Raw genomic sequence first — 24,603 nt, 5'->3', positions numbered from 1 at the left:
CCCTAAGCCAACACCCTTTGCTAAGACCGAAAAACATTTTCCAGACGCAAGCATGTGTATGTGGGTGGCTGGGTGGGGTGCAGGGGACTATGAAAATTTCAAGGGGAGGTATGACATCCTGGCTTTCTAAATATAGGGGACCTGAACTGTGGCTTCTCACACATGTTAGCAGCGTGCTTTCTGTTTCAAAAGGCCCCCAAAGCAAATATCTCACTGGTTGGTGGCGTGAAAAAAAAAAAAGAAAAAAAAAAAGTAATCCTGTGAGTTGATTACAGTTTCCAGCGCTCTTGCGCAGAGCTGCTTTTTAGGCAAAGCTCCAAGTGGTGCCCACGCAGAGCCAGCCGGGCCAGCAAGGCGCAGATGGCCATCATGTGAAGGTGACGGCAGGAGGAGTGGGCTGGTGGCAGCCCCGGCACGGGGCTGGGACTCAGTGATGCTTCACCTTCACCCACTGTGGCAGGGGAAGGAGAGGGGCGTGAAGGGCAGCCCACCATCTGGAGCGGGTGCCACCTTGGTGCCTGGCCAGGTTGAGAATGTGACATTTTGGCTCTGTGTGAGGCGCCACGTCTCGGTTCCCTTTTCGTTGCCGTTATTGCCGCTCCAGTATTTGCATAGCACAACACCAAACTGCCTCAGAGCCAGAGGAAAGTGGTAGCCGCTGCTTCTCCTTTCAGAAAACCGAGCAGTTATCCATGCCACACCATCACCGTCTGCTCGGGGCGGGGGAGCTGTCATGTCACCAGGGGGTTACAGCCTTCAGAAAAGTTTTGCAGAACTGAATTTAATCGAGACTGATGATCTCTAAGCCAAGCTATAAAATCCACCGGAGAGTTATATCCCAGTAATAGACCTTATTAGAGGGTCTAGCACAGTCTATAGAAAGGATCTCCTCTCTATTAAATTCTCTAGGGCTTGAGTTCTCATTTACACAAAGGGCCCTTTTAGCTGTGTAAAATGGCCATAAAGTAGGTGTAAAAATGATTGATGCCGTCTTTACAACCCCTTTACACTGTGAAAACAGTGTAAAGTGGCCAGGGTGCAAATGAGAATCACACCTGGGTTTGTGAGACTAAATTACATAGGGCCCTTTGCAATTTCTGTGTGTCCGTGGTGGTTTAATCCTACCCCTTTCTGCAGAATTCACCCAGAGAATAAATTTCCAGGACTTAAAAAAAAAAAAAGTGTTCTTTTCTTCAGCACCTCTGTCCTTTTTGAGCCTTTTGGTTCCTGTCTTTCTCCTGGTGCAGTCCGTGCGGACTCTGACACCAGGAAAAGGCTAGGAGCTGCCTGAAGCTGCTGTGGTAGGTGAAAATCCTTTAATTAGTACTTTCTGAAATTCTTGATCTGAGCAAAATACATGTTGTAAAACCATACCCAAGGGGAAAATGGTTCCAAACGCTACCGTGTCTGCTTCCCCGTCTCTCCTGTTTTGACTTTAAGCTCTTGAGATATATAAAGAGGAGAGTTAATCTTTGCTAGATCTAAATGCCCTGTATTTATTCATTAAGCATTAAAACACCAACAGAACATACAACGAATATCGCTTTCTTCCCAAGCAAAGGGTTAAGCTGCAAGGTGCTGATTAGTGAACCAAACTCAGCGGCGGTGGCTCGAAGTGGAGTTATGGAGGTGCACAGCTTGCTATGCTTGTCCAGATCTCCCTTCTCTTTCTTGTCACTGCACTGAAGGCATTTCCAGTGACCTTGTGATCACCGCCGCTGCGTCTTCCGTGCTGTAGAGAAGTCTCCAGCTAATTAGTCCCCATCTAACACGGGCTGGCCTCCAGGAGCCCAACGCCTGCGAGGTGATGGAAGACAGGGAGTGAAAACACATGTGTGAGACAGAGGTCAAAGGATTAAGGAGACAAAATCTCGGCTCTGGTGGAAATGTCACTTGCCCGGGGCTGACCAGAGCTCTCCCGTGCCAGCTTGCTGCTGCAAGCCTGCACGCAGCACAGCCCAAGCCAGAGTGCCGCAGACCAAGTTATCGTCTGAAGAACGAAGACATTTGGGAAAGGTGGGAAACGTGCCCCGCTCTTGCTTTGCCAGCCATCAGGGCGCAGGGCCCAGTGGTGAGGGTGGGAGGAAGCCCCAAATCTCAGCTGTTGTTCAGCCTCCCCTGGTCCCTCTCCAATTTCTTGTTATCTTCTTCGCAGAGAGGAGAGCCCACATTTTTTTTGGCTGGAGGGAGAAGCAGGCGCAGCGAAGATCGTGTAGTTGAGAGGAAGGTATATCCTCTGCTCATACTTCGACAGAGAGTACAGCTGCAGTCATGCAAGGGATGGAGGACAAACCAATGTCTGAGTACGAGCAGCAGGTGAGAGGACCTCTGCACATCCATCTCATATGGGAGGCTGGCTCTGGCACAGGTCCACGAGTGTTGTTTGCATCATGGTCCTCCAGAGTCGGGGGAGATGGGCTGGTTCTCGCCACCGCATGGACAGCCTTGCTGATGCCGACGGCTGGGTGTCACATCACCAACGCACCCGCGCACTCTACCACCGTCTCAGATCGCTCCAAGCACACATGGGACCCAGGCTTAGGACTTCGGATGGGTGGCAACACATGGGCAAGCAAACAGGCACCCTTGCAAATGTGCCTCACAGCCACGCTTACTAGTGACTGTTATTTTTAGCTGGAAGAAAAAGGCCATTTGGAAGCTGGTCTCAAAACCTTCATTTTCTGAAGCTCCTCATTTGCAGCTTGGCAGAGGGCACCTTGGTGACGCTACGTCTACTCTAGAAGCACTTTCCATGACAAAAACTCGAGCACGTATACCGAGCAGTACTCTAGGTAGACCACAAGAGACTTAAGTGTACTGTGATCTTCTGACCCTGGAGGTATGCTGGTCTAGCCTTGGGATGATGTGCCATCACCATATGGAAGACAGTTTTTGGGTGGGATTAGAGCTACTTAGACCACCAGCTTTTTGTCAGACTGGGGTTTTGACTCCCTATTTTTGCCACAGAAAAAGAAAGTTTTTGCTTCTTTGAAGCCTTATAGAAATTCTATTTGCTTCCTCCTTGCTAATGATTGTGGAACAGTTTTTCTGGCATGTGATTGCTCCACCCCACCTCAGAAACACCCTTGCTCTGGCGGGGATCGGGAAATCCCTAGTCATCACAGGGTGTGAGCACCAGCTGCCTTGCCCTTGCACAGCAATAGACAGGCAGCGCAAAATGTTGCCCATTCCAAAAGGCTCCTACATTTAGAAGTCCACGCTGTGTAAGTGGAAACGACAGTTTGAGGGGCAAACCGACATACTCATCTTGGTGTAAGGCTCGGTGTAAGGCTAATAAGACATAAAGCACTTCCAGATCCACGCTTTCAGGGTGAAAAAGCACTGTTTGAATGTGGTTTGTTATTCTAAGCTGCTTATTAAGAAATCATTATTCTCTTGCCCTCATTATTATAAATTATGTCTTTGAGAGACTGGCAGTCTCTTCTTGCTTCCCTCCCTCCACCCCATTTTAAAAACATTCATTGTTGCAGGGATATATCTTGCAGGGCTGTTGGCCCAACTTCACTGCTGGTGTGGAAGGCTGATTGTCTCCAGAGGAGTTACACCAAAAATGCTTTTGGCCTTTTGTGCTCGGAGTATAATTGGTGGAACTGGCTAGAGGCCAGGTTTGGGAGCCTGCAATTACAGCAATGTCAACACAGTTTTCAACGTGACTAGCGGTTTAGGGTCCTCCACCTTAGGAGTGCAACTTGAGGTTTCTTAAATGGATCGTTCCCATCAAAATGCTAAGCACTTACACTTCAGAAATCTGTCTGGGGTCTCAAGCAGGGCCCACCAAACCACTGCTAGTCAACCCACTCATACTGTTGTTTATGAGTGATTGGATTAGGTAACCTATATCACTAGTCACCCTGAAAAATCTTATCTATATTTTATATTGCAGTCATCAATATATTCACTTTGCTGTTGGTCTCAGTCTGCATTTGAAGAGGTCTTGACCTCCCTTATTACTTTTCCGTATGGTAAATCCCCATCAGGTTAGCATGGATTATATCCGGAGCATCCAAAAGGCAATATATTTCTTACGCATGATCAGCATAATTGTAATTAAGCTGTTTGGACCAGATCCTTATCTGGTAGAAATGGGTATAGCTTCTCTGAATGCAAGAACAGATATCTACCAGTGAGGGAAATGGACCCTGTTTCTTAACTGCTGTAGCCCTGCAGATGAGTCCCCAATGGTTTTTTTTTGTCTCATTTTGTCTATGGGTATTGAAGATCCTCTTTGGTGAGTATTTGTACAGCTGCATCTTGAGGACTTTGTGACCTCTAGATAATCTCGCCAGGGACCTTTTGCAAGAGCAATCACATGAAATGCTCTTAAAACTTAAAAATATATTGATTGAAAAATGTATTCACTAAAACCATGTGAATGTTTTTCCTTGTCAAAAACCTTATAAACACTCATCCATCCGTGGTGTCTATGGTGGCATATACTGACATTTTCTGTTCCCTGGCTGCAACCCCTCACCAGCTCAGAACTTACACTTTCTGTTGCTGGCCTTCAGTAGCAATTAAAGGGTAGAACCGAACGCCCACATAAAAGACCTGGTATCTGTGTTTCCACATCACAAAGCATGCCGACAGACACACCAGGGCTGCAATCAGATTGAGAACCATCTGCAGAAGTAAGTACAGGTTGAGCATGCTGGTGAGGCTGCCACAGTCAGCTGCGTCCTGGTAGATGAAGGTCCTACCGAGGGGGTCTGCGGTGTCCAGTTTGCACTGGCAGGACTCGAGGATGGTGTCGCAGGTAAATTTTGTCATCTGCAAATAATGGTGTGCTGCAAAAGCCACTGCCAAAACACAGGCAACCAGACCCAGGGCACTCAGGAGAAAATACATCAGCTGAAAGAAAGCAAAAAAAAAAAAAAAAGGAGAAAAAACCCACCCTTTTTCCAGCTACACAGAGAATGAGGAACACAGAACGAATGCATTCACATGTACTCCACAGGGAATGCATGCATTCAATGTACTCTCTGGACATTGTGTGCTTCAAAAATTGCAAGACATCTATAACTCTTGGGTGATGAAAAGTTCAGCAGGTCATCTCAAGAACTAGTAATTCAACCTTGCATATTTTATATGAGTATCACCTTGCAATTTTGAGATCTGATGAGAGCACCAAGAAATCTGTGTCTCTAGAGAGCAAGAAGCTTTATAGAGAGAGAGGGAGCATCTTCCTCTGCCGTTGTACCTGCAGTGGCTCAGTCATCATCTGAGATGAATCAGTGCAGTTGCCTTGAAGCACGGCTGAGCAGACTGAGGCTTGGGCTGACATCTTATCCCAGGCTGTGCTGAGAAGTAGGTGGTTTTGAAACTTTGCTTGTGTGTTATTCCCAGCTCTTGGTTTGCATGCCCAAACAAATCTGGTTTATACTTGCAAATCAGGCAGTGAGGTGGCCCTGTGAACGCAGCCAGCCTGCTTGCTTCCCAGGTCCTACTGTGGAGCGGCAATGCAAATCTCCACGAGAAAGGGCGTGCTGTGCTCAGTCGCCTTCCAAAACTCGCCCCACAAATGTGAAGAAGTCTTTCAAAGGCGTGAAGGAGCTGCAAGAGCCTTTCATTTCCCAGTGCTGCCCCTGCTAAGGCATGAGAAGGACAAGGGTCTGTTTGTCACTCCCTTCCCTACTCCTTACACCAGTGGCAACTATAAAATAGGGTGGCTTTTATCAAGGGTAGCTATGCAGAGTCCACCCCTACAAACATGTGAAAACTGGCAGCAACTCAGAGCCTTTGCCACTCAGGGTTGCACCTGAGACCTTTGGAGAGCAGAGCATATGGACTTCCCTTGCTTTTGATAGCTGGAACTGGCAGTTGCTCTGCTGCAAACAAAATACTTGTGAATGTATATTAAAATAATATTTTGTGTTTAGTCAAAATAGCATTTTTGGTTCTGTTCAGCACTGTAAAAACATTTATTTTTCTTGGCATCTTATCTGTCAGACACATGGCATGGTTGGGAATCTGTTATTTTAAACAGCAGTTTCTCTTCTTCTTTCTTAGCCTCAATACCACAAACAAACTATCAATATAAAACCATTTTTTTATGACCTTGAAACTCCAAGTATGTATGTCTTGATAAAATACACACTCCTGGTGTATTTGTCTCACATCTACAGCATGAATCAATCTTCCTATTCATTTGCCAGCTTGAAAAAAAATATAGACTTGGGCTTATTGCAGATCTTTAAGCACCATATACATTTTCTCTGCTCATATCACTGAATTCTTACAGTAAGATCTTCATTTCCAAGACTTGGCTACTATTAAATTTAATGACTTCCTCTGCAGCCTTAAACCAAGGGCAGCTTCAAAATGAGGGTGACTCTTATTAAATGCAATTACTTTACCCTCGCAGCTTTCAAGGTAAAGGTCCATGGGAAAGGTGAAGTTGGAAAATGGGGACACCTCCTCCTATAAAGCGCACAGAAGGGAGCGCTGCTGACTGATGGACCCCCTGCAAACACAGATGTGGTGATTACTTTAAAAGATGGTGCAAGTGTGTTTGATGGGGAAAACGAAAAATGGACAAACATTGATGACCCTTCCTCTTCTCTGAGGGACCAAAGTTGTTCTGTGATGCAGAAGTCCTGGCAGACTGGCTGGAAGACCCTGGGTTCAGATCAGCAGGAGACAGAATCAGGCCTCCCTAATAAATGACATGTTGAGCCAGGACTACACTGTGTGCCTGATTCTCCCTGGCAGGTATTTTATTCAGCTGCCAACTTCTACCCAAAGTCAGTAGAAAATAGCATGAAATCCATAGCCTAAACTACTCTACTACAGGTACAGTAAGCAAGAATTTGTCTGTTGTGTACCTAAAGGGAAGGAAATCTCAGAAGCCCTTTGAAAAGCACCAAATATAAAGGCGGTTCTTATAGCAATCCTCAGATGCAAGCAGAGATGCGTGGGGATGTAGGGCAATTTCCAAATAGCTTATTACTCTCACAAGATGTTTGCAGAGGAATCTCTGTGTGAGCCGCTGAAAATGAGCACATTTCCAAATATCAAAGGTGAGGCAAATGCAAATACTGCCTGTGAGGGAGCACAAGACAGCGAGCGCTGAGATCCCATCAGCAGATTAATCACATGCCAGAGCTGGAGGCAACTTCAACATCGCAAATACAGCCACGTAGTGAGCTCTGCCCAGGAACTAGAACTTGCCACTGAAAACTGTTTTTTAAAGGCCTCAGAGAGATAGGCACAGTGATTGCTGTTTAAATAGAAGGGGAAAAGGGAAGCGGGGAGAAACAGCATAGGATGAGGTCAGAGCATGGCAGCTCACCCTCCGTTGGGTTCCCCATATGCGGAAGAAACATTTAAGCAGTATTTACTGGCAATAGTTTTGCTCCATGCCAAAAAGAAAATAATAACCTAAGACGGATCAAGTTCCTGATGGAAAAGGCTTCTCCTAGTTATCAGAGGTGAAACAAGAAGGGTTTGCAGACATGGATCTAGGGGACCTCTTTAGAAGGAGGCAGTGGCTCAGGCACGAGCCCATGCAGAGAACAGGAACTGTGGTGTGTGTGTCATGGCGTGGGCTGCCGGGGCGAGGTGGGCAGGAGTAGAGGGTGTCACGCTACTGCGGGAGATGCTGTGGTGGGGACCACAGTGGGTGGTCTGTCCAATATGAGCAGATAGCCCAGGAAGTCCACAGGAAATCTCAAGATTTTCCTATGTGGGCTTTTTTTTTTCTTTTTTGCCAAGGGAAGAGGATCTCTCCTTTTAAATACACACATAACCGCTGGGCACGCTGCTTTGCTGTACTGCAGAGCACGCTTCCTGCAGATTCAGAGATGGGGCAGGGGCAGAAACTCAGCCTGGGACTTGCTGTTGTCCCCTCAAAGGGCAAAACCACCTTCCCTTTGGCTGGTGGTCTCTGTTTTTCATGGACGCACAGGGTACTACAGACACTCGCAGTAGTATTGTAGTCGGCTGAATTCAGCGCTATGCAAGCATGCATACAATAGAAGGCCGGTTTGTTCTTTTGACCTGTGCAATTAGCTGAAATGTGAGAGTTAATCCTCTTGGAAGGTCAAGATGTTCGTTAATGCCGACCATGAGAGTTAATAATTTTTGGAAGGTCAAGATGTTCATTAAGTGGACAGGAGTGATAAACTCAGGACACCTAATCAGGGACCACTATCTTTGAGAGTAACATCTATCACGAGAAGTATGTAAGCCAATTAAAATGTTTTTAAACAAATTGCAGTAGTCAGCAAAATAGTGATAATGAGAGTCCTTAAGTGAATGATCCTGATTATAATACTAAATATCACACCCCTCGAGCTGAAGACCGCCATCCAAGTAAAGACCCCTACCCTTGAGCATGCCTAGTAGGTAAAAAATATTACAAAATTATATGTAAGGTACTAGCCAATCCCTACATAATAGGCATTACTTGGGGAGGTACTAATTCTATCTGTTTTGTATAAATTGTACCACAATACGCCAGAAAGGTGCACGAGCTTTATGGAAATCCACATAGCGCCCGACTTTGTGCAACTTTGAAACAAACTGGTACCTCAGCTCTGTGTGTGAGACTGGCCTACTGCACACCGGGTAGCGAACTCTGCTTGTGAAGCAACAGTCTCAGGAAGGGATTTCTGCTGAAAACAGTTCTAACACCTCCTTCTTTAACTGGATCCAGGGTTCACACAAGTGTGAAACGAAAGAAGCAGCTGTTGAGAGGGAGGAAGGCAGAGAGGACTGCACAGGTCTCCTCCTGTTTCCCATTCGCAGTGGTCACTGGGTCACCTCGGGCATTGACTAACATCCCCCAGGCCTGTGCGTGTGATCCTTCTCCCAGACTGGCCCTTGGGCTATGCAAGGGATCCTGGGGTGCTTACTGCACTCCAGAGAAGCCCATCCAAGACTTTCTTGTAGGATGATGCTGGGAAGCCTCAGTGGGCACCAGCCACCAGCATGAGGGCAGGGCCTGCTTTAGGGAGCAAGTCCCCAGGAGGACAATTGGGGCAGATGGGGTTGAACCCAACTGCAGTGCATCAGGCCTTTGAGGCGGAAAGAACGACCCAAATTGCTCAGCTTTGCCTCATTATTGTAATTTTGCATCCTCAGACTTGTCACGTCATGGCATAGCTAATGTTCATTTTTTTTTGTTCAGAGGCAGGCTTTAACTGACATTTGAAGATCTGAGAAGTGATACTGGAGATTTAGATGAGTCCTGTGTGATCAGAGTCCTGGAGGAGACTCTGAGGTCTTCCTTTGTTTAAAACAGGTACGTGCCCTAGAGCCAGAAGCAGTTAGTCTGGACAGGCAGCAGGAAGAGGAGGCACTGTGGGATAACGGCTGCTGGTGGGGACATGGGACAGGAGAGGTGAACGGCCTGGGAATGATTGACTTTCGTGGCGTACTGCAATAGGAAAAGCCAGGAAGGTGGATCTCGGGGAGGAGGGTGTTTTGTGTAGGCAACAGTCCATGGGCTATTGATTGAACCAGAAGATTTTCAAGTGAGAATCAGCTCTAATTCTTCCAGGTGACGAGGAATAACCCATTTTATGTTGCCTGGGAAGCACTTTAAAAACATTTATTTTCTTGCAGGAGCCATGGCTCACGTTCCTCACTGCCAGGGTGAGTTGTGTTGCTCAGGGTGGTAGAGACATCTGAGCTGCCCAGCCCGACATGTCGTTCCCACCATAAGGGATGACTCCCTTCCTGCTTGGATGCCAAGTTCAATTTAATGCTGCAAGGCAAGCAATATAAAGCCTGGCGTGGCAGCTCCTGCCCAGCCCAGCGGCTCCCTGGGCAGCCATAATGAGTACTTGCGGGGTGTAAAGGTGATGGAGAGAGAATGTAAAGGCAATCCAAGGGCAGAAACAATTGTTCTTCTCCCTTTCTTTATGTAAGTAGGGAGAAGCTTGAGAGAAGCACAAAAGACACACCGGGGTCTAATTTCTAAGGGAGGATGAATGCCAGGTTTTGAAAAGCCACTCCTTACATTTGATTTCCTTCTGCCTTTCTCAGTTAATAAACACTGTTATTTTGTGTTGCTTGTGTCGGTATTTGTCTTGGTTATTATGTGTCTGCAACATATTAAGAGCCCTCACAATTACAATAATAAGGAAAAACACCCCAGAAAAAATGATGCTAAAAATGCCACATCTGGATCAAGCATTCTCAACCTTTCTTTTCCAGTGGCTTACCAGTGTCAATGAAGCACAGTTTTGGGAACCGAGGTGGGGCATGTGCTGCACAGTTTCTGTGCCTCTCTTGCAATGCTTGGATGAGAATTTGCTTCGTGGAAGAATGTTTGTCCCCATGGTTTGCTAACGCTTTCCCATGTTCACTGACACCCAACCCTGACACAAGGCTCCCTGCGCTGACACATGGCTACCGATGCTCAGCCCCTCTCTCCCCGAGCATGGAGGCGGGCAGGTAGAGATCTCCAGCCACACTTTTTAATTTGCTTGTGCCCATGCAGTTTCTTATTTCATGGTGAGGGGCAAAACTGCTGGCAAGATGCTGAGATGCTGAGATGCTTCTTAGATCACATTAAAAATTAAAACTAGATTTAAGTGGACCTGTTTTACCCCCCCCTACTTCTTACATGGCTCCCTACGAAAATCTCTGCTTAATCAGTAGCCCTCAATCTTTCACTGAACACTTCCCAAGTTATTCCAGCTTTGTTGATCTGAATTTCTTTGATATTCTTAAACATGGCAAATAAAATGGTATCTTGTTCTGATTTGAAATATTTGTTATTAGAGTTTCCCCTTTAGAGGCTACAGTTTCTTCCTTAGCTGCCTGGAAAATACCAGAAAACCATTCTTGCATTTCAGGTGCATTTTCATTTCTTTTCATGCGGTCTTAAAAACATCCCCAGTGTCAACTTTTCTGATTACCCTTAATGACATGAGAAGAAAAAGAAATTTTTAAAAGTCAAGGTACCTTTACTGTGAACTGCACACACGTCTTCTCATCAGGTTGGTACGAAATACAAAGCATAACGAATCCAACTAAGGACACCACACAGACCTGCAAGGGAAGAGACATAAATTGTGTCAAAGTTAAAAAAAAAAAAACAAACAACACCACAAACATGTTTTTTTTTCAAGCTAAAGCACCTTTCTGTGTTAGCAGGACCGTAACTCAAGGAGCAGTGTGTAAGTAAGGCTGTTTGAGTAGGGGCTACAGCCATGCATGTAAGAGACCCATATGTGCGGATGAGCTTTAACCTTCGCTTTACAGACACTGAGGCACAAAAAACTTCCTCAGAGGGACTTTTTGAACCAGACCTACAAAGACACAGCCCAGCCAGACACAGAAAAGATGCAGACATAGTCAAATTTTGTCCGTGTAAATAACTGTCAAAAAGGAGCAGAAGACTTATGAAGTTGGTCTTGCAAGCCCAAAGAGCACCATCCTATGTACCACTGGGCACTGACAGGGTTTTTATGTCACCAGTGCAGGTTGTAAATCAGTGGCCATAGCTGCCGCTGGATAAGAAGCAGCATAGTTTATAGCAGAGGCCTTCAACTTCTCCTAGAGTGGACACCTTACCAAAGACATCTCCCCTGCAATCTGAGACTGCATTTTAGCCCTGTGGCAGTAATTGCTGAAGATTAACAGTAATGGAAAAGTATTTACGCACTTCATTATTCATTTAGCTGTCTTTATTTTTGATTCTGAAGTTTGAGATTTATTTACAGCAGCAGATATTCACTGATAGACATTCCCCAGCCAACTAAGGAGGGAAGATCTTGCACTGAAGAGCTAGCCCAGTAAATACAATTTCCTTTTTTAAGCAGTATTTTCTGGGTCCCTCCATGGTGCTAAGCACTCCAAGTCAAGTGCCTTCCTCTCCCATGTTTTCAGAGGACCAGCGAGCAGACCTCACAGGAGGACACAAGAGCAGCAGGTCCACAACTGGGCTGCTGCTTTTTGGCAGCTTCCCCCTGCCTGGACAAGAAGAGCCGGGTCCCCAGGTGCCCAGCGAGGGCTTCCTGTGCTGCTGTGGGGCTTCCGGGGCCAAATCAGTGGATGCAAGGAGTCCTGACTGTGCCTGCAGATGGAGCAGATCTTGTTGACTGGAGCTACACTTGGAGGAATCTCCAAACTTGCATCTTTGTGTTGCCTTGGACAAACATGTGAGTCGATGCCATCTACACATTTTTGAATGCCATATCATACCACATCTTTTAAAAAGGCCCAGGTGTGAAGAGCCTTAGTGGGGATCTTAGCTGAGATGAGCCAGCATGCTTTCGAAGGTGCTAAGGCTTGTCTTCACACGGGGCTGGGAGCAAGCTTTGGCCTCCTTGCTAGGAACATCTTGATTATAGATGATAGCCATTAAAGTCACAGTGACTACAGCAAGAATCTAATTTTTTCCCCCCTTCTTTTTACTTTAGGAATTTTGAAGACTTCTCATTAATTCGAGGCGTTCTGCCTTCCCAGAGCAGGCCAAGCCTGAGTGCGAGCTGCCTTTGCTCAGAGGTGGGACTATGCCATGGAGATGCCTGCAGGAGCCTAGGGTTCCTTCGCAGCCCATCCCCACCTGCTTGCTGCACACTATGGCGCTCTTCACATCCAGCTTTACAGCTCCATAGGGAACTGCTTGACCTGCAGTGAAAAATGCATAACTTTCCTTTTAGACAGCAACAGTTAAACACATTTCTTTTATGATCTGATAAACAAAATACCAAACTTTTCTTTATATCTGCATTGTTGGCGTGAGGTGCTAAACAGCAGCCCTGTAAAGGAAGAGTGCCTCTCAACACACGGATAGTCATGTCCCTGAAGAACCTGTGTGATTAATAACACTTTTTCCCATAAAGTTTTATTTCATGTCATTTCAGTAGGACATGAATAGGAAGTATTGCCTGAGAACATTTCTAAAGAAAGCGTCAGTATTATTTACTCCTTTCCACGTCATGTGTATTTATATTCTGGTCCTGTGACTTACACACAGCCTCCAATTTATTTGTTTTCTTCTTTTTATTGTTGACAGCCATAGCTGACAGGGTTGTCGGGGGAAAAAAAAAACAACCTTTCTTGTCAAAGGTCCTTCAGTGCTCCTTTTTTTTTTTTTTTTCTCCCTATAGTGCTTCTATGTGACTCAACTATGTTTTATTTCTCAGGATTAATCGCCTATGTCCTTGGTGCCTTGCACTGTCTATTAATCTTTTAATTCAATTAACATGCCCATAAAACTTAAATCTTAAGGAGATCATATCTCTAGTAATATCCAAATGATAAACTCCCCCAGTGGCAGTCCTGGCTGAAGGAAAAAACCTGCAGCGAGAATTAAAAAAAACCCCAAAACCTTAAATACACTCGCTTAATGTTACATCCCCAAGTGCATGTGAAATCAAAGGGGCTGCTCACGTCAAAGCTAGACCTAAATATTTTCAGGATCTGGTGCTGAACGATCTTCTTATGAGCAATAAATCAGATTTGCTTCGCTTTGGCTACACTGTGGGCATTTACACTTGCATGAACCGAAGGCCAGATTTGCCTCAGGTTACTCCTGTGAGACATCATGGGACTGTGCCCGCTCTCCCATTCCCGTTCCCATTTTCCCACAGAAAGCCGACAGAGCTGCATTCATTTCCGAGGGCAGAATCAGATACCAGCGATGGAATTTCTCTCTACCATCAAGCACCTTGTACAACCTCCGCGAAAACCCTGACGGCTTTCAATGTGGCAGGATCAGACCTCCCGCTTCAGAAAGCTTCCCATTCAAAAAAGTATCATTTAAAAGGATTTCCATTCCTGCATGCACTTTCCGAAGTTCTTCTGGGATTTAAATAATATACTTAGCGATACTTGAAGAGGCATATTTGTAGAGAGGTATTTATAAAAGACTACACTGGATCAGGATTCTGTCAAGTCTTGGCCAGGATATTTCAGAAGGCTTAAGTATTTCTTTTATAACAATATACCAACTTTTTTTTTTTTGAACCAGAGATGTGTATTTTTGTAAGTGGCAGTAAAAAATAATGTTGCTGAGAATTATGACCTATGTATGGTTTGCATTTCAGTTCTTTAAAGGTAAATTCACTCATTGGAGCAAACCGAAGTGTGAAACATTTATACAGAAAACAGCTTTATGCTTCTGTTTTATACATTATTAATAGATCGGTTTTGAATTATACCCGTGAAGTGTAATAGAATAACTATAAAAATCCTCCGGTAAATAGTCGCTAGGACCCGCTAAGTGACTAAGACAGCGGCATTACAGCAGGCACGTTACGGATGCTGTTGATGCTGATTGCTAAGTAGCATTAGGTAAATCCTGCGTCCTAGTGCTTCAATAGCCACTGCAATATCCCAGCGTGAAGCATACATTTCCTATGCCTTATTGACTGGGCACACAACATAAAATGCAATTGAACTTGCTTTAGCACTTGCTTGCCACCAATCGATACGCATTTGTTATACAAATAAAATAAATTTTCTAAGAGCTGCAGAATAGCAGTTAATTAGATCAGTTCTTGTAGCTGTTATCTGGAAATCTAGAAATACACATTTCTATGCTGAGTAAGTTTCAACTCAAGTTTGTTTCAAGATCCTATATTTCAAAACTTTCCAGATGGACTAACACACCCTTTGCTGAATAGGTAGTGACGTGAAAGGTTATGCAAGGAAAGAATTTAAATTTAGAAAAGTACTGTCTAGAAAAAGATCCAAATGTGATACGGATGTATTTAGGAAGGGTACAGATTTAATTCTGGCTAAGTCACACCCTGTGGAATCCCCCAGTTCACAATCCAAGGAAAACAGTCATTCACTAGAGCTGGCTGAAAAACTTGAAAGTTTATGCTCTAGAAAAGTTTCAATACTATTTCTCTGTAGCGAGAAGCAGTAGACATGCGTTCCTTTGGGCAGGAACATCTAAGGGCAGAAAAGTGACTTAAGAACTAAATTTTTTAAAACCACAGTCAAAATAGGAGTAGGCATCTTCCAGGTTGCCCCCACTCCAAAGAGGGCTAAAGCCTGTGTCGTGAGAACTGAATCAAGATTCTATAGATTTCAGCAGGAATGGGACCTGATCCCAACCACGTTTAGGAGTAGGTCCCAGTTGATTTGCCTGGGAGGATCCCTGCATCCATGGAGAGCTAGCATGCAGTCCTTGGCTCTTCAGGACTTTGGCAAACCATCACCCCGTATACGCACATGCGGGTTAGCACAACTGGGTGTTTCTCACAGCTTGGAGGCTCACACACTGCTGCAAAATAGATGGTTCAACAGCGAGACTGCAACCATACTGCAATGCACATTCGGCACTTGCAAGGAGCGTGCCTTTACATATCTTGATTGTCTTAAAACCAGAACCCCAGTAGTAAAGAAGAAATAGTAAAGAAGAAGATCGATCTCAAGCTTTGTGTACCCAAAATCCTTCACCATCAGCTTTCCTTCAGTTGATCTCGCCATGCTGAAGAGCTCCAGCTGCCACCAAAGCATGGCGAGCTGACACCCTGCCCAGCACAGTGCCATTATCCTCCTACACTAATCAACCCCGTCCCTCCCACTAAACTCATTCCGAAAAGTGTCACGGGCGAGAAGAAAAGGCTCACCCTCTCCGACAGGAGCAAACACAGGTGGCAAATCAGAAGGGCGCTTGAACAAAGCCCACAGACATTGCCACCCAGTGAGGACCACGAGGCTCCGGGCAACGCAGCCGTTCTCCCCGTCCTCACCTCCCTGCTACTCACTCTCATCTAGCCCTGCAAGGACTAAGCACAAGGTGTACAAGCAGCACAAGGACATCCCATGGTAGTGACGAAGATGGTTATGTCATGTACAGAATTGGGGGAAATATGAACACGTAGGGCACAAATTTCTGCTGTGGTTTGCATTCATTATCACACACTGATGTATTCATGTGGTTTGCTTTATTTCGACAGATTTCAAAACCACAGATTGCTCTAATCTGTCTGCATCTCTCCCTTGTATCTTTGTGAAATTGGCTTTTCTTTTGTTATTACTACAATTTTAGCCTCAGTGTTGCTATAGAACAGGTGATTTTCTCCAGCAAAGCACTTCCTACCCAGAGCATGTTGGAAACCCTGGCACATGAGGCTGGTAAAGTGGGAGAGCTGGAAACATCCACCATGAAGGAAGGAGGCGAAAACCTGGTTCAAAGGAGCAGCTTGGGCCTACGCCAGACCACAAGACAAATGCTGCAAACACACACAAAGATATAGTATAGCTCATCTGCTCTTTATATGGGGGCTTCTTAGCAAGAACCTCCTGCAACAACCTTTAGGGGCAAAAAGTAGACACATTGGAGGACACCTCTCAAATATAAGCAGTGCAATGCCAGACGGCGCTGCTGAGACCCACAGGTGGGCTCTTACTTTTTAATAAGAATGTAAACTCTCAGACTTCAGGGAGAAAACTGCTGTTAACAGAATTAGGAAGAAATTTCCATTATGGATATGTTATTTCACAGTTGCTCACATCAAGACACTGTGGATCTTTCTGTTTGTAGGGACAAGGGTAAAGAAATTATCTCTTGTAGCTATCTCTGAAGTCTCTGGCTTACCCTCAGAGGCTTATGGCTTGATGGCTCACTTTAGCTCCTCTCCACATATTTGGAGAAGCCATGTTATCCACAATTTAACAATCCCACTGAACGCAGACTTCGATACAAGAAAGAAAATGTTCCCATTGTCTTTGCCATTATGAACATGGATCATCTCTGATGCCAGACATCCGTACAGGCTGTTGCAGACAGTGACACTGATGTTCATTGGCTTTATGAAGTTTGAGGAAATGGCAATGAAAGTGGGTGCTACGGGCAGCTTTCACTGCTAGCTCACATCAGCCTCGGGTCAGCCTAGGTCTCACTACCAGATGTAAAAGAAGCCAGTCTGCCGCGCAGAGGTATCACATCTTAATGGCTTTTTCTCTTGTAGATTTCTTGTTAGATTTAAGGACAGTCTAGTTGCATATAAATTACTTCCAGAAATAATAGCTGTAATAATAACAATAAACATGTATATTGTGGTTGCAGGCAAAGGCCACCATCACCTAGGAAATCAGTCTCTTAACAGCTGTAAAACCCATGATAACTGACCATCCCTGCCCCACCTACAGAATAAAATAGTGATGTCTTTACTACCAATCCCTTCAAACCGTACAATAACACACCATGACAGATACACAACTTTCTTTTAAACTCTGTAAAGTAATCAAAACCCTGCAAGAACATTCATAATCGAATGAAACCATATTTTTCTTTAACGATCTTTGCTGTTTAGGTCAGTTACTCTGCAGTGAAAATGGTCACTTGTGCTATGTGAGATTTAATTCCCTCAGCAAAGCTCTGCTCAGGCTACCAGCAAGAACAACGCCAGGAGCTGCAGCAGCAGTCCATCACTGCTGTTAAGTCAGAAACACAGTGCTGGGCGATCAAAAGCCTAAGGGCACAAAAATAAAAAAAAAAACACTAAAAGGTCCCAGAGCCAGCAGTGATTTACAGCATCAGAAGTGTAGCATGGCTAAGAGTGCTATGTCAACACAGCTCGTGGTTTGAGATGTGTCCATGACTATGAAGCTATGGAAAGCCATCACCTCTGTAGTCATAAAGTTACCTGGACTGAGGAAACCTCTTTGAACAATCTCCCTCTCCAAATCTCACCTAGGCTTTTTGCACAAACATGATCCAGCCAAGAACTCTGATTTCCTCCCTCCTTCCCCTTGAGGCTGCAGCTAGACCAGGGGTCTAAACCACAGAGGTGCCCAGGATTAGATCAGCACTTGACCAGCTATCTGCACACACAGACATGTGGCATGAAGCTATCTTCTCAAACCATTCTTTCAGAACATTTCAACATTTTTTTCCCATCAAAGTTTTCCACTCTATACCTGATCAAAACAAAATTACAGATTTCTGTTAATCAGGCATCAGTGCATAGTTGCTCTTAGAAAATGATGAGATTTAATGGCAGAGAGCTCTGAAGAATACAGCTCTGGTGCTACATATATATGTGGTGATAAACAAGCACTGGAAACCCCACCATAGCATATTTCATGCAGTGTACTTTGTTGCATACCATCCAGAGTTTCACATACTTTGGAGAAGGTTCAATTAAATACCTAAACTTGGAGGCTCTTCTTGAAGGCCGTTCTCCCTCAAACCTTTTGATGTTTGCCCATGGCTAATTGAAGCTAGCTTGTATAAAAAATGGATGCCTGCACGGCTATAATTTCCATTAGCTGCTTTGATGCCACCAGTTTCTAAGTGTCACCTTTTATTAAAAATTGAAATCAGTTTCCCTAATAACAAGTGAAAGTTAAAAACCCAGCAAGGCTGTATAGGAGGTAAAGCCTGACTGAAAGCCACCTCCACAATTGCTGCAGGAAAAGATGTCAAAAACAACAACAAAAAAAAGCCAGCAAGGGGCCAGGGCTAACAAGAAAGTGTCTCTCCTTTCAGGCTTTAAAAGAGAACACATTTCAGGGGTTTTTAAATAGTCAATCATCCCCGACATCAATATGGAAAGGGATGAGTTGCCTCTCGCTCTTGCTGAGGATGCTTCCCAATTATTGCCCCTCTCTAGGAAGATAAAAGTGTTGCCTCACACGTAAAGCGGTTGTCTGATGTTTGGCAGGGCCACCATCGTGCAGCCGGAGCATCCGTCCTCATGGAAAAGCGCTACATCCAGCAGGTAGGGAGAACCAGAAAGAGAAAGGCAAGGAGTTTGAGAGGGGTTTACCCATACAGGTTTGCCTCATTTTATCACGTGAGAGGCCATCTGCAGAAAGGCTTTTAGGTGGAAACATCTACAGCTCCTCATCTTTGGTGAAATTATCAGAGACAACATCGCCCTTGAATTGCTTTTTTATACTGAACCAGGGAAACCATCTGCATTACAGGAACAGCAAATCCCTTCTGGTCCAGAGGAGCACAGGTCTAACCAACCCCAGCTAATCATCACAACACATTTAGCCCTGATTTCTGATTTATATCACTTCATAGCATGGTACTATCCTTTTTTCCCCAGATGCCTATATACAGTTCTTCATCTCTTCAGCATCCATCTCACAACGTTCTCAAGGCTCCTCTTTAACAGTTATACAGATCACCATTGTTGTACCCATTTTCAGGACAAAAATCCCAAGCCCTGGCCTCTCCCTGTTGCCATCTTCTACCATTTCAAAAGTTCAGCTTAATTTTATAACTAGGATGCCGGAGTGACTTTGCTGAGAGCTGTACAAGCCAAAGAGGGTGCTGGGTGCAAGGAGCTTGTCACACCACCTTTCTGCTTTTCCAGCCCCAAAACAACACAAATCCTGATAACCTAAAGAGGCAGAGGCTGGGTCAGTGCTGCCTGTTACAGGCAGCACTATTGATTTTGGCACTTGGGTTTACCAGCCCACAAGCACGTGCTGAGTCAGTGGCAGGACCCACCGCCTGAGTCAGACTTTCATGCAGAAGTACATCAATTAAACAAACATCACAGTTATCAGCACCTGATAGGGATACGAAGCGCTGGGAGATAGTCCTGTCTATTTGCTACACATGTTGTACCGTGGAAGCCAGTCAGACTCCCCTGCCAGCCCAGGTTGTCTTGCACCGTTCCCTGATGCTGCCACGCAATGCCCTCTCTCTCCCCCCTCATCTCCTGCAAACTGGTTTTCCAGCCATTATAGGATCTTCATTTGTCTCACTTATCCCTGTCTGTGAGAAGCTCAAAGTAAAAAACTTGTTTCCTTTGTTGAAGTTTTTGGCCTAAAGTTTTTAAAGTTTATACTTTTAAAAAAAAGTATAAAAACTTGAAGAGACATAAACATTTCTGACTCCAGGCAAATGAAGAATAATTAAATTGCTTTTTGTGTTAAAAGTCTGCCTGCCTTTTGCACTGCAAAGCTCCACATCAGCCTCACTCCACCAAGTCAGAGAACCCAATGCTCGAACGCTGATGCCAAAAAGCACTGAGCCATAGCTACCCCTTGGGTAAAGCTCAGGGACCCTCCGGCCTGGGGAAAGGCCTGGGGAAATGTGGCCCTGAAGGGCCTGAGCAGGGAGAAGCATCAGAGCCTCTGGGACTGGGGGCTTGGCCCATGGCAGACTTTTTGAGACATTTCTTGCAATAAAATAAGTGACAACTGGAGCCATGGTTGCTGCCTTGAGCTGCTTGAGAAATATATTTTTTTAAATGTTTTTTTAAAGTCATGATTTTATGTACATCCATACGCATACATGGATTTAAAATAATTTTCCGATAGAAATAATAAACACTCTTTATAATAATTTCTGATAAGCATTTCTGTAACTTTCTTAACTGTCTGAGTCTGCAAAATGGAGCTGAAAGGGAGCTTGCCTATGAAAACTGTGATACTCTCAACTTTTGATCACAGTGGAAATAATCTGAGAGCAGATTTTTCAAGGAGAAATTCATCGTTTTTTCTTCTGGGTGTCAAAAGGCCACAAGTTAATGAAAAAGAATGAAAAGGATACCATTAATATCTACTGCTTCTCCAACACTTTTCATCCAAGGATCTCAAAGCAAGGGGTGATGGATAGCCACTATTAACCCCACTTTACAGGGGAAATAACAAAGTCTTAGCAAGGTTAAGTAACTTGCCCAAAGCTACACAGCAAGTCAGTGGCAAGACACCGAAAAAAATTAAAACCCTGCATTCCTGGGTGGATTTGTGAAGAGTTTGTCCAAGCTCCCTCAAAACAGCAAAAAGGAAGAGACTGCCCGGGGTGGTCCAGCCTGCAGTTTTGGGTGCTCAGGACAGGTCTTACGGAGGAGTCGGGCAACAGTTTCAGACCTGGACACCTTCGCTGTAAAAGGCTACAGGTAGGTGAAACAAATGCCACTCTCACTGTTTTTAATTGCACGTATTCGCCTGTCCCTAGCAATGTGTCATTTTACAGGGAATAGGTTGTTGAAGCCAAAGGAGAAGTGGTAAATCACGTAGGCTCTGTGGTTTCTGTCCGTAAACCTTGCCTTTGGTTTCTGACTAATGGCCCACGCATTTCAGATGAAATGCATTTCCAACTAGTAGGTTTTAACTGAATTTCACGGTGAAACACTTCTGATGCAGTGCAAGCTGTATCATTTCCTTCTGCAGGAGCTGCAGGAGGGAAGGGTCAGTGCCAGGCATTCCTTGTGAGGAACCTGGCCTTCCAGTGCCGGCGGCCTCCTCTGCTCCCCATCAGTGGATCGCTGGCTACATTTATTCCACGGGATGGTGAACCCAATCCTTGGCCTGCGTTATCCTCACAAACCTAGGCAGTCAGGTTTTGAACTGGTTTAATTTGGACTGCCTTGCATAGTTTGGTTTTCTTTGGGAGCATTTTACCCTAGCTGCTTCTCTAAATAAGTTTCTTTTCATTCATGGTAATGCACTAAAGCATTTGATTTTCCGCAAGGAACAGTGTCACCATTTTTACACTAATAAAGAAAGAAAAAAAAAATTCAATCAATCAGGGTCTACTTAACACATTAGCAATTTTCCTTCATTTTTTGTCATTCTGCATTAACAGTCATGGGGTCAAATCCAACCCTGGTGTAATTCCAAAGGAGTAACATTAGGAACGAGCTTCACCCATTATCTCTAACGTTGCTAAAAAGGTCTCAATAATAGATTTTTTAAGTTCTTGATTCTGAATACTAATCAAGTCCTTTAAAAAGAGCACTTGAGTGGGATGCTACTAAAACAAATATGCTCTGGTATTTTACACCACATATTTCTGTTCTGTTGCTCATTTCTGTACAAATAAATGAGTTTTGGGAAGTTACTTTCTGCCACAAGGTTTGTTCTTGAGCAGCACGTGGGTCATCCATCCCCCACCCACATGCCCTCCATGCAGCTCTCCCACAGCAGCCCAAGAGCCAGCCCATAGGACATCCAGTTGCACATAGGATACCTTAGCCAAGGGTCCTCCTTCATGGAGCAGTTTCCCTCCAGGTCTCCAGAGGCTGGTCCTCAGCATGCTCCCTGCCACAGCTCACCAGCAGCACCCTGCAACTCGCACACCCAGAAACTCCACTTGAACGTGTCGGTGGCTCAACATTGCATCAGTGTCCCCAAGGTGACAGTCACCATCTGACTCAAACCTTGGGTCCAGAAACCCCTTCCCATGGGGCAACCCCTACCTACAGCCCACAGGGTGCACTGGTCTTCCCAATAACCAGGGCACCCTATAACATGATGCTAAATGAAGCCCTGAGCCCCACAGCCAGCACAGTCCCAGGAGATGCGTTCCCCCAGGAGTCGTCTTGGCTGGCTGATGGGCGCAAAACATGACCACCACAGCTGAGAGCTGAGTTTTGTTTTGAAATGGGGATTAGCTCAGGCACACACATGGCAAGTTTTACCTGTGTTTCAGGGGGAGACTCTGAAAGTGACTGAGCTTTGCCTCATGTGGGCATCTAAATGTCACTACTGCTGGCAGCTTCTGCTAAAAATGAGGAGGGTCAGAGCCTGGTCTTTGGAAAGTAGTGACTTTGGTGGGGTTTCAGGCCTCCTCAAGGGAGATCAAGCCTATGCAGATGTCTCAGATGCCGTTTGGACACTTATGACGTTCACATGGGACAGGCGCTGCTTCCATGGCTTTTCTCACATCCCTAGCCATACGCAAGTTCAGTCCAGCTCACTCTTTCCCCAGTCTTTGTATGTCAACTTTTTTCTAGAAGAAAAGCTATTTCAAACCTGGGATTCTACAAGTGCTATCTGGAGAAGAAATAATCTGGCCTCCGGAATCCCCAAATAAACAGGAGGAATTAAAATGTCACATGCTGCTATTTTATCACCATACTCTCTGCTGGCTTGTGACAGCGAAAACCCCAGGAGGAAGTTCTCCTCCTGAGCAAGGGCAGGCTCTTGCCCTGTAAAACATTGCTAAACTCTTAGATACCTCTTTGGCTGGAAGAGAAACAAGAAGGGTGAGGTGAGTAAGAGGAGCTCTTCCTGTGGGAGCTCTTTCCACTCTTTGGAGGGTCACCTAGCAGGATGAATACAGCAAACCTCAAACATTTCAGGTGTCCAGATAATCCTTCAACTGGCAAGGAATTGCACTTATGGGAGATGCTCTTGTAGTTGTTTATCACATCAAGAAATCTTTTTTTTAAGTACCGAAACACTAATTTATTTGCTGGGAGTTCTTACAGTCTAACAACACCTAAACCAGTGCTAACACATCAGCATGCATTTTCCCGGAGCCTGCTGCCTAGGGAAAAGAAAATCTGCCTACTAAATTCCATCCATGGCACATCCCAGGCTCATAATCACCGATCCTGTCTCTCCACAGGCAAACTGCACTTCCGGAAGCACATGGCCAAGCAGGGCCACACCGTGCACAGCATCGAGACCTCCACTCCTCCTCCTCCCCATGTCTCTGCAGGGGCAGCCAGCGCTGAGGACCAGCCTGAGCTTCCCCACGAGCGATGCCTCTTGATTGTGCCCAGTAGGACCCTGTCCTTTATCCTGTCCCCACCAGCCCGTGCGGTGAGGCTGACGTGACACTCAAAACTGCGCATGACTTGGCGGGAGCAGCCAGCGGGCCTTGGGACGGGCTCCCATTCCCTACCACATTACTCACCCGCCAGCATTGTCCCCCTCCCCATGGCCACGTGTGGGCTCTCCCTCTGCCGGGGGAGAAGTTGGGGAGCAGCGGGCAGGAAAGGGGTTAAATCACGGCGGTTCTTCAACACAGCACAGCGAGGAAGCTCAAAAGACAGCCATTTCTCTCCTCTCACCATTGCTAACGCGCCTGGCTAAAAGTTGAGAGTTATAGAGTCATGCTCTCACCTCTAAAACTTGATTGTTATGGTTTGGTGGAAAAAGAGGGAAGGCAGCGTAAGTAATCAACATGATTTTTCAGCGTCACCAGGCAGGAGTTCACCGCAAAGCACAAGCTAATACATACATCTAGTGAACAGCAACGCTGTATTTTATTTAAGGTCTGTTGGGCATTTCAGGGAAGAAGATGAAAGATCGTGTTATTCTGCAGGAGCAGCTTCCTTGGGAAAGTATAGCCAGGCATTTAATCCCAGGAATATTTATAGTTAGCATAACTCAAATGGTGTTGTGCATGCAGTTGGTTAGTCTAAAGTGGAGCGTCATGCAGCTTGCGTTAATGTTGGCAAAGGCACTTTATGGAGAAACAGACTTTATGCTTACAATTATCCCAGCCCAATATGGAGTGTCTCTGACTAGCAGAGAAGAGCTGATGCCTGCCATAAGGAAGCCCAGCACTGTTACAGCGATGCCTAGTCCCAGCTGCAACAAAGCGAACAGCAGCGGGAAACGGCAGCCACAACAAGTGTGGGATTCCTCCTCCTGGCCGGTTTTGGGATCCCCCTTGGATTTCTTCTGCTTCTTCTTCTTCTTCATCGCGGGCTCCTGTGCCTTGCTCGAGTCGGTGCTTTTCTCCCCTTCGGGTGCCTTCCCTGTCTGGCTCTGGTTATTCAGGGACGTGCTGTGCTGGTTTTTCTTCTCCTCCTTCTTTCCCATGCCGACGAACTTCAGGTTTTCACGTGCGTGTGTGTGTGCGCGTGCTGATGGGGGGGTGTGAGTTTTTTTGCCCCCCAAAGCTTCGCTTTGTGCTGGCTGAGTTGTTCCTGGTATTTGAATCAAGGAGGCTGAACAAATATG

General features: G+C 45.4%; 1 protein-coding gene across 1 annotated transcript; it reads right to left on the bottom strand.

Moving 5' to 3' along the window:
* Positions 1 to 423: 423 nt before the first annotated feature.
* SSPN (sarcospan) lies at positions 424 to 24,603 on the bottom strand. The gene is made up of 3 exons (XM_010118116.2): positions 24,130 to 24,603; positions 10,933 to 11,019; positions 424 to 4,869 (listed from the first exon to the last, which is right to left on the bottom strand). The coding sequence occupies exons 1-3, from the start codon at positions 24,460 to 24,462 to the stop codon at positions 4,504 to 4,506; spliced, it is 786 nt and encodes a 261-aa protein (XP_010116418.2). The 5' UTR covers positions 24,463 to 24,603; the 3' UTR covers positions 424 to 4,503.

The sequence above is a fragment of the Chlamydotis macqueenii genome, chromosome 1, assembly GCF_036417535.1.
Source record: "Chlamydotis macqueenii isolate bChlMac1 chromosome 1, bChlMac1.mat, whole genome shotgun sequence".
In the NCBI taxonomy this organism is placed as follows: Eukaryota; Metazoa; Chordata; class Aves; order Otidiformes; family Otididae; genus Chlamydotis; species Chlamydotis macqueenii.
This window is presented reverse-complemented; position numbering and strand designations above follow the sequence as displayed.

Coding starts and splice junctions, on each gene's coding strand:
- SSPN (XM_010118116.2), bottom strand. CDS start 24,462: ATGGGAAAGAAGGAGGAGAAGAAAAACCAGCACAGCACGTCCCTGAAT. Junction 11,020..24,129: donor CATATTGGGCTGGGATAATT/GTAAGCATAAAG, acceptor CTTCCCTTGCAG/GTCTGTGTGGTGTCCTTAGT. Junction 4,870..10,932: donor GTGTGCAGTTCACAGTAAAG/GTACCTTGACTT, acceptor GCTTTCTTTCAG/CTGATGTATTTTCTCCTGAG.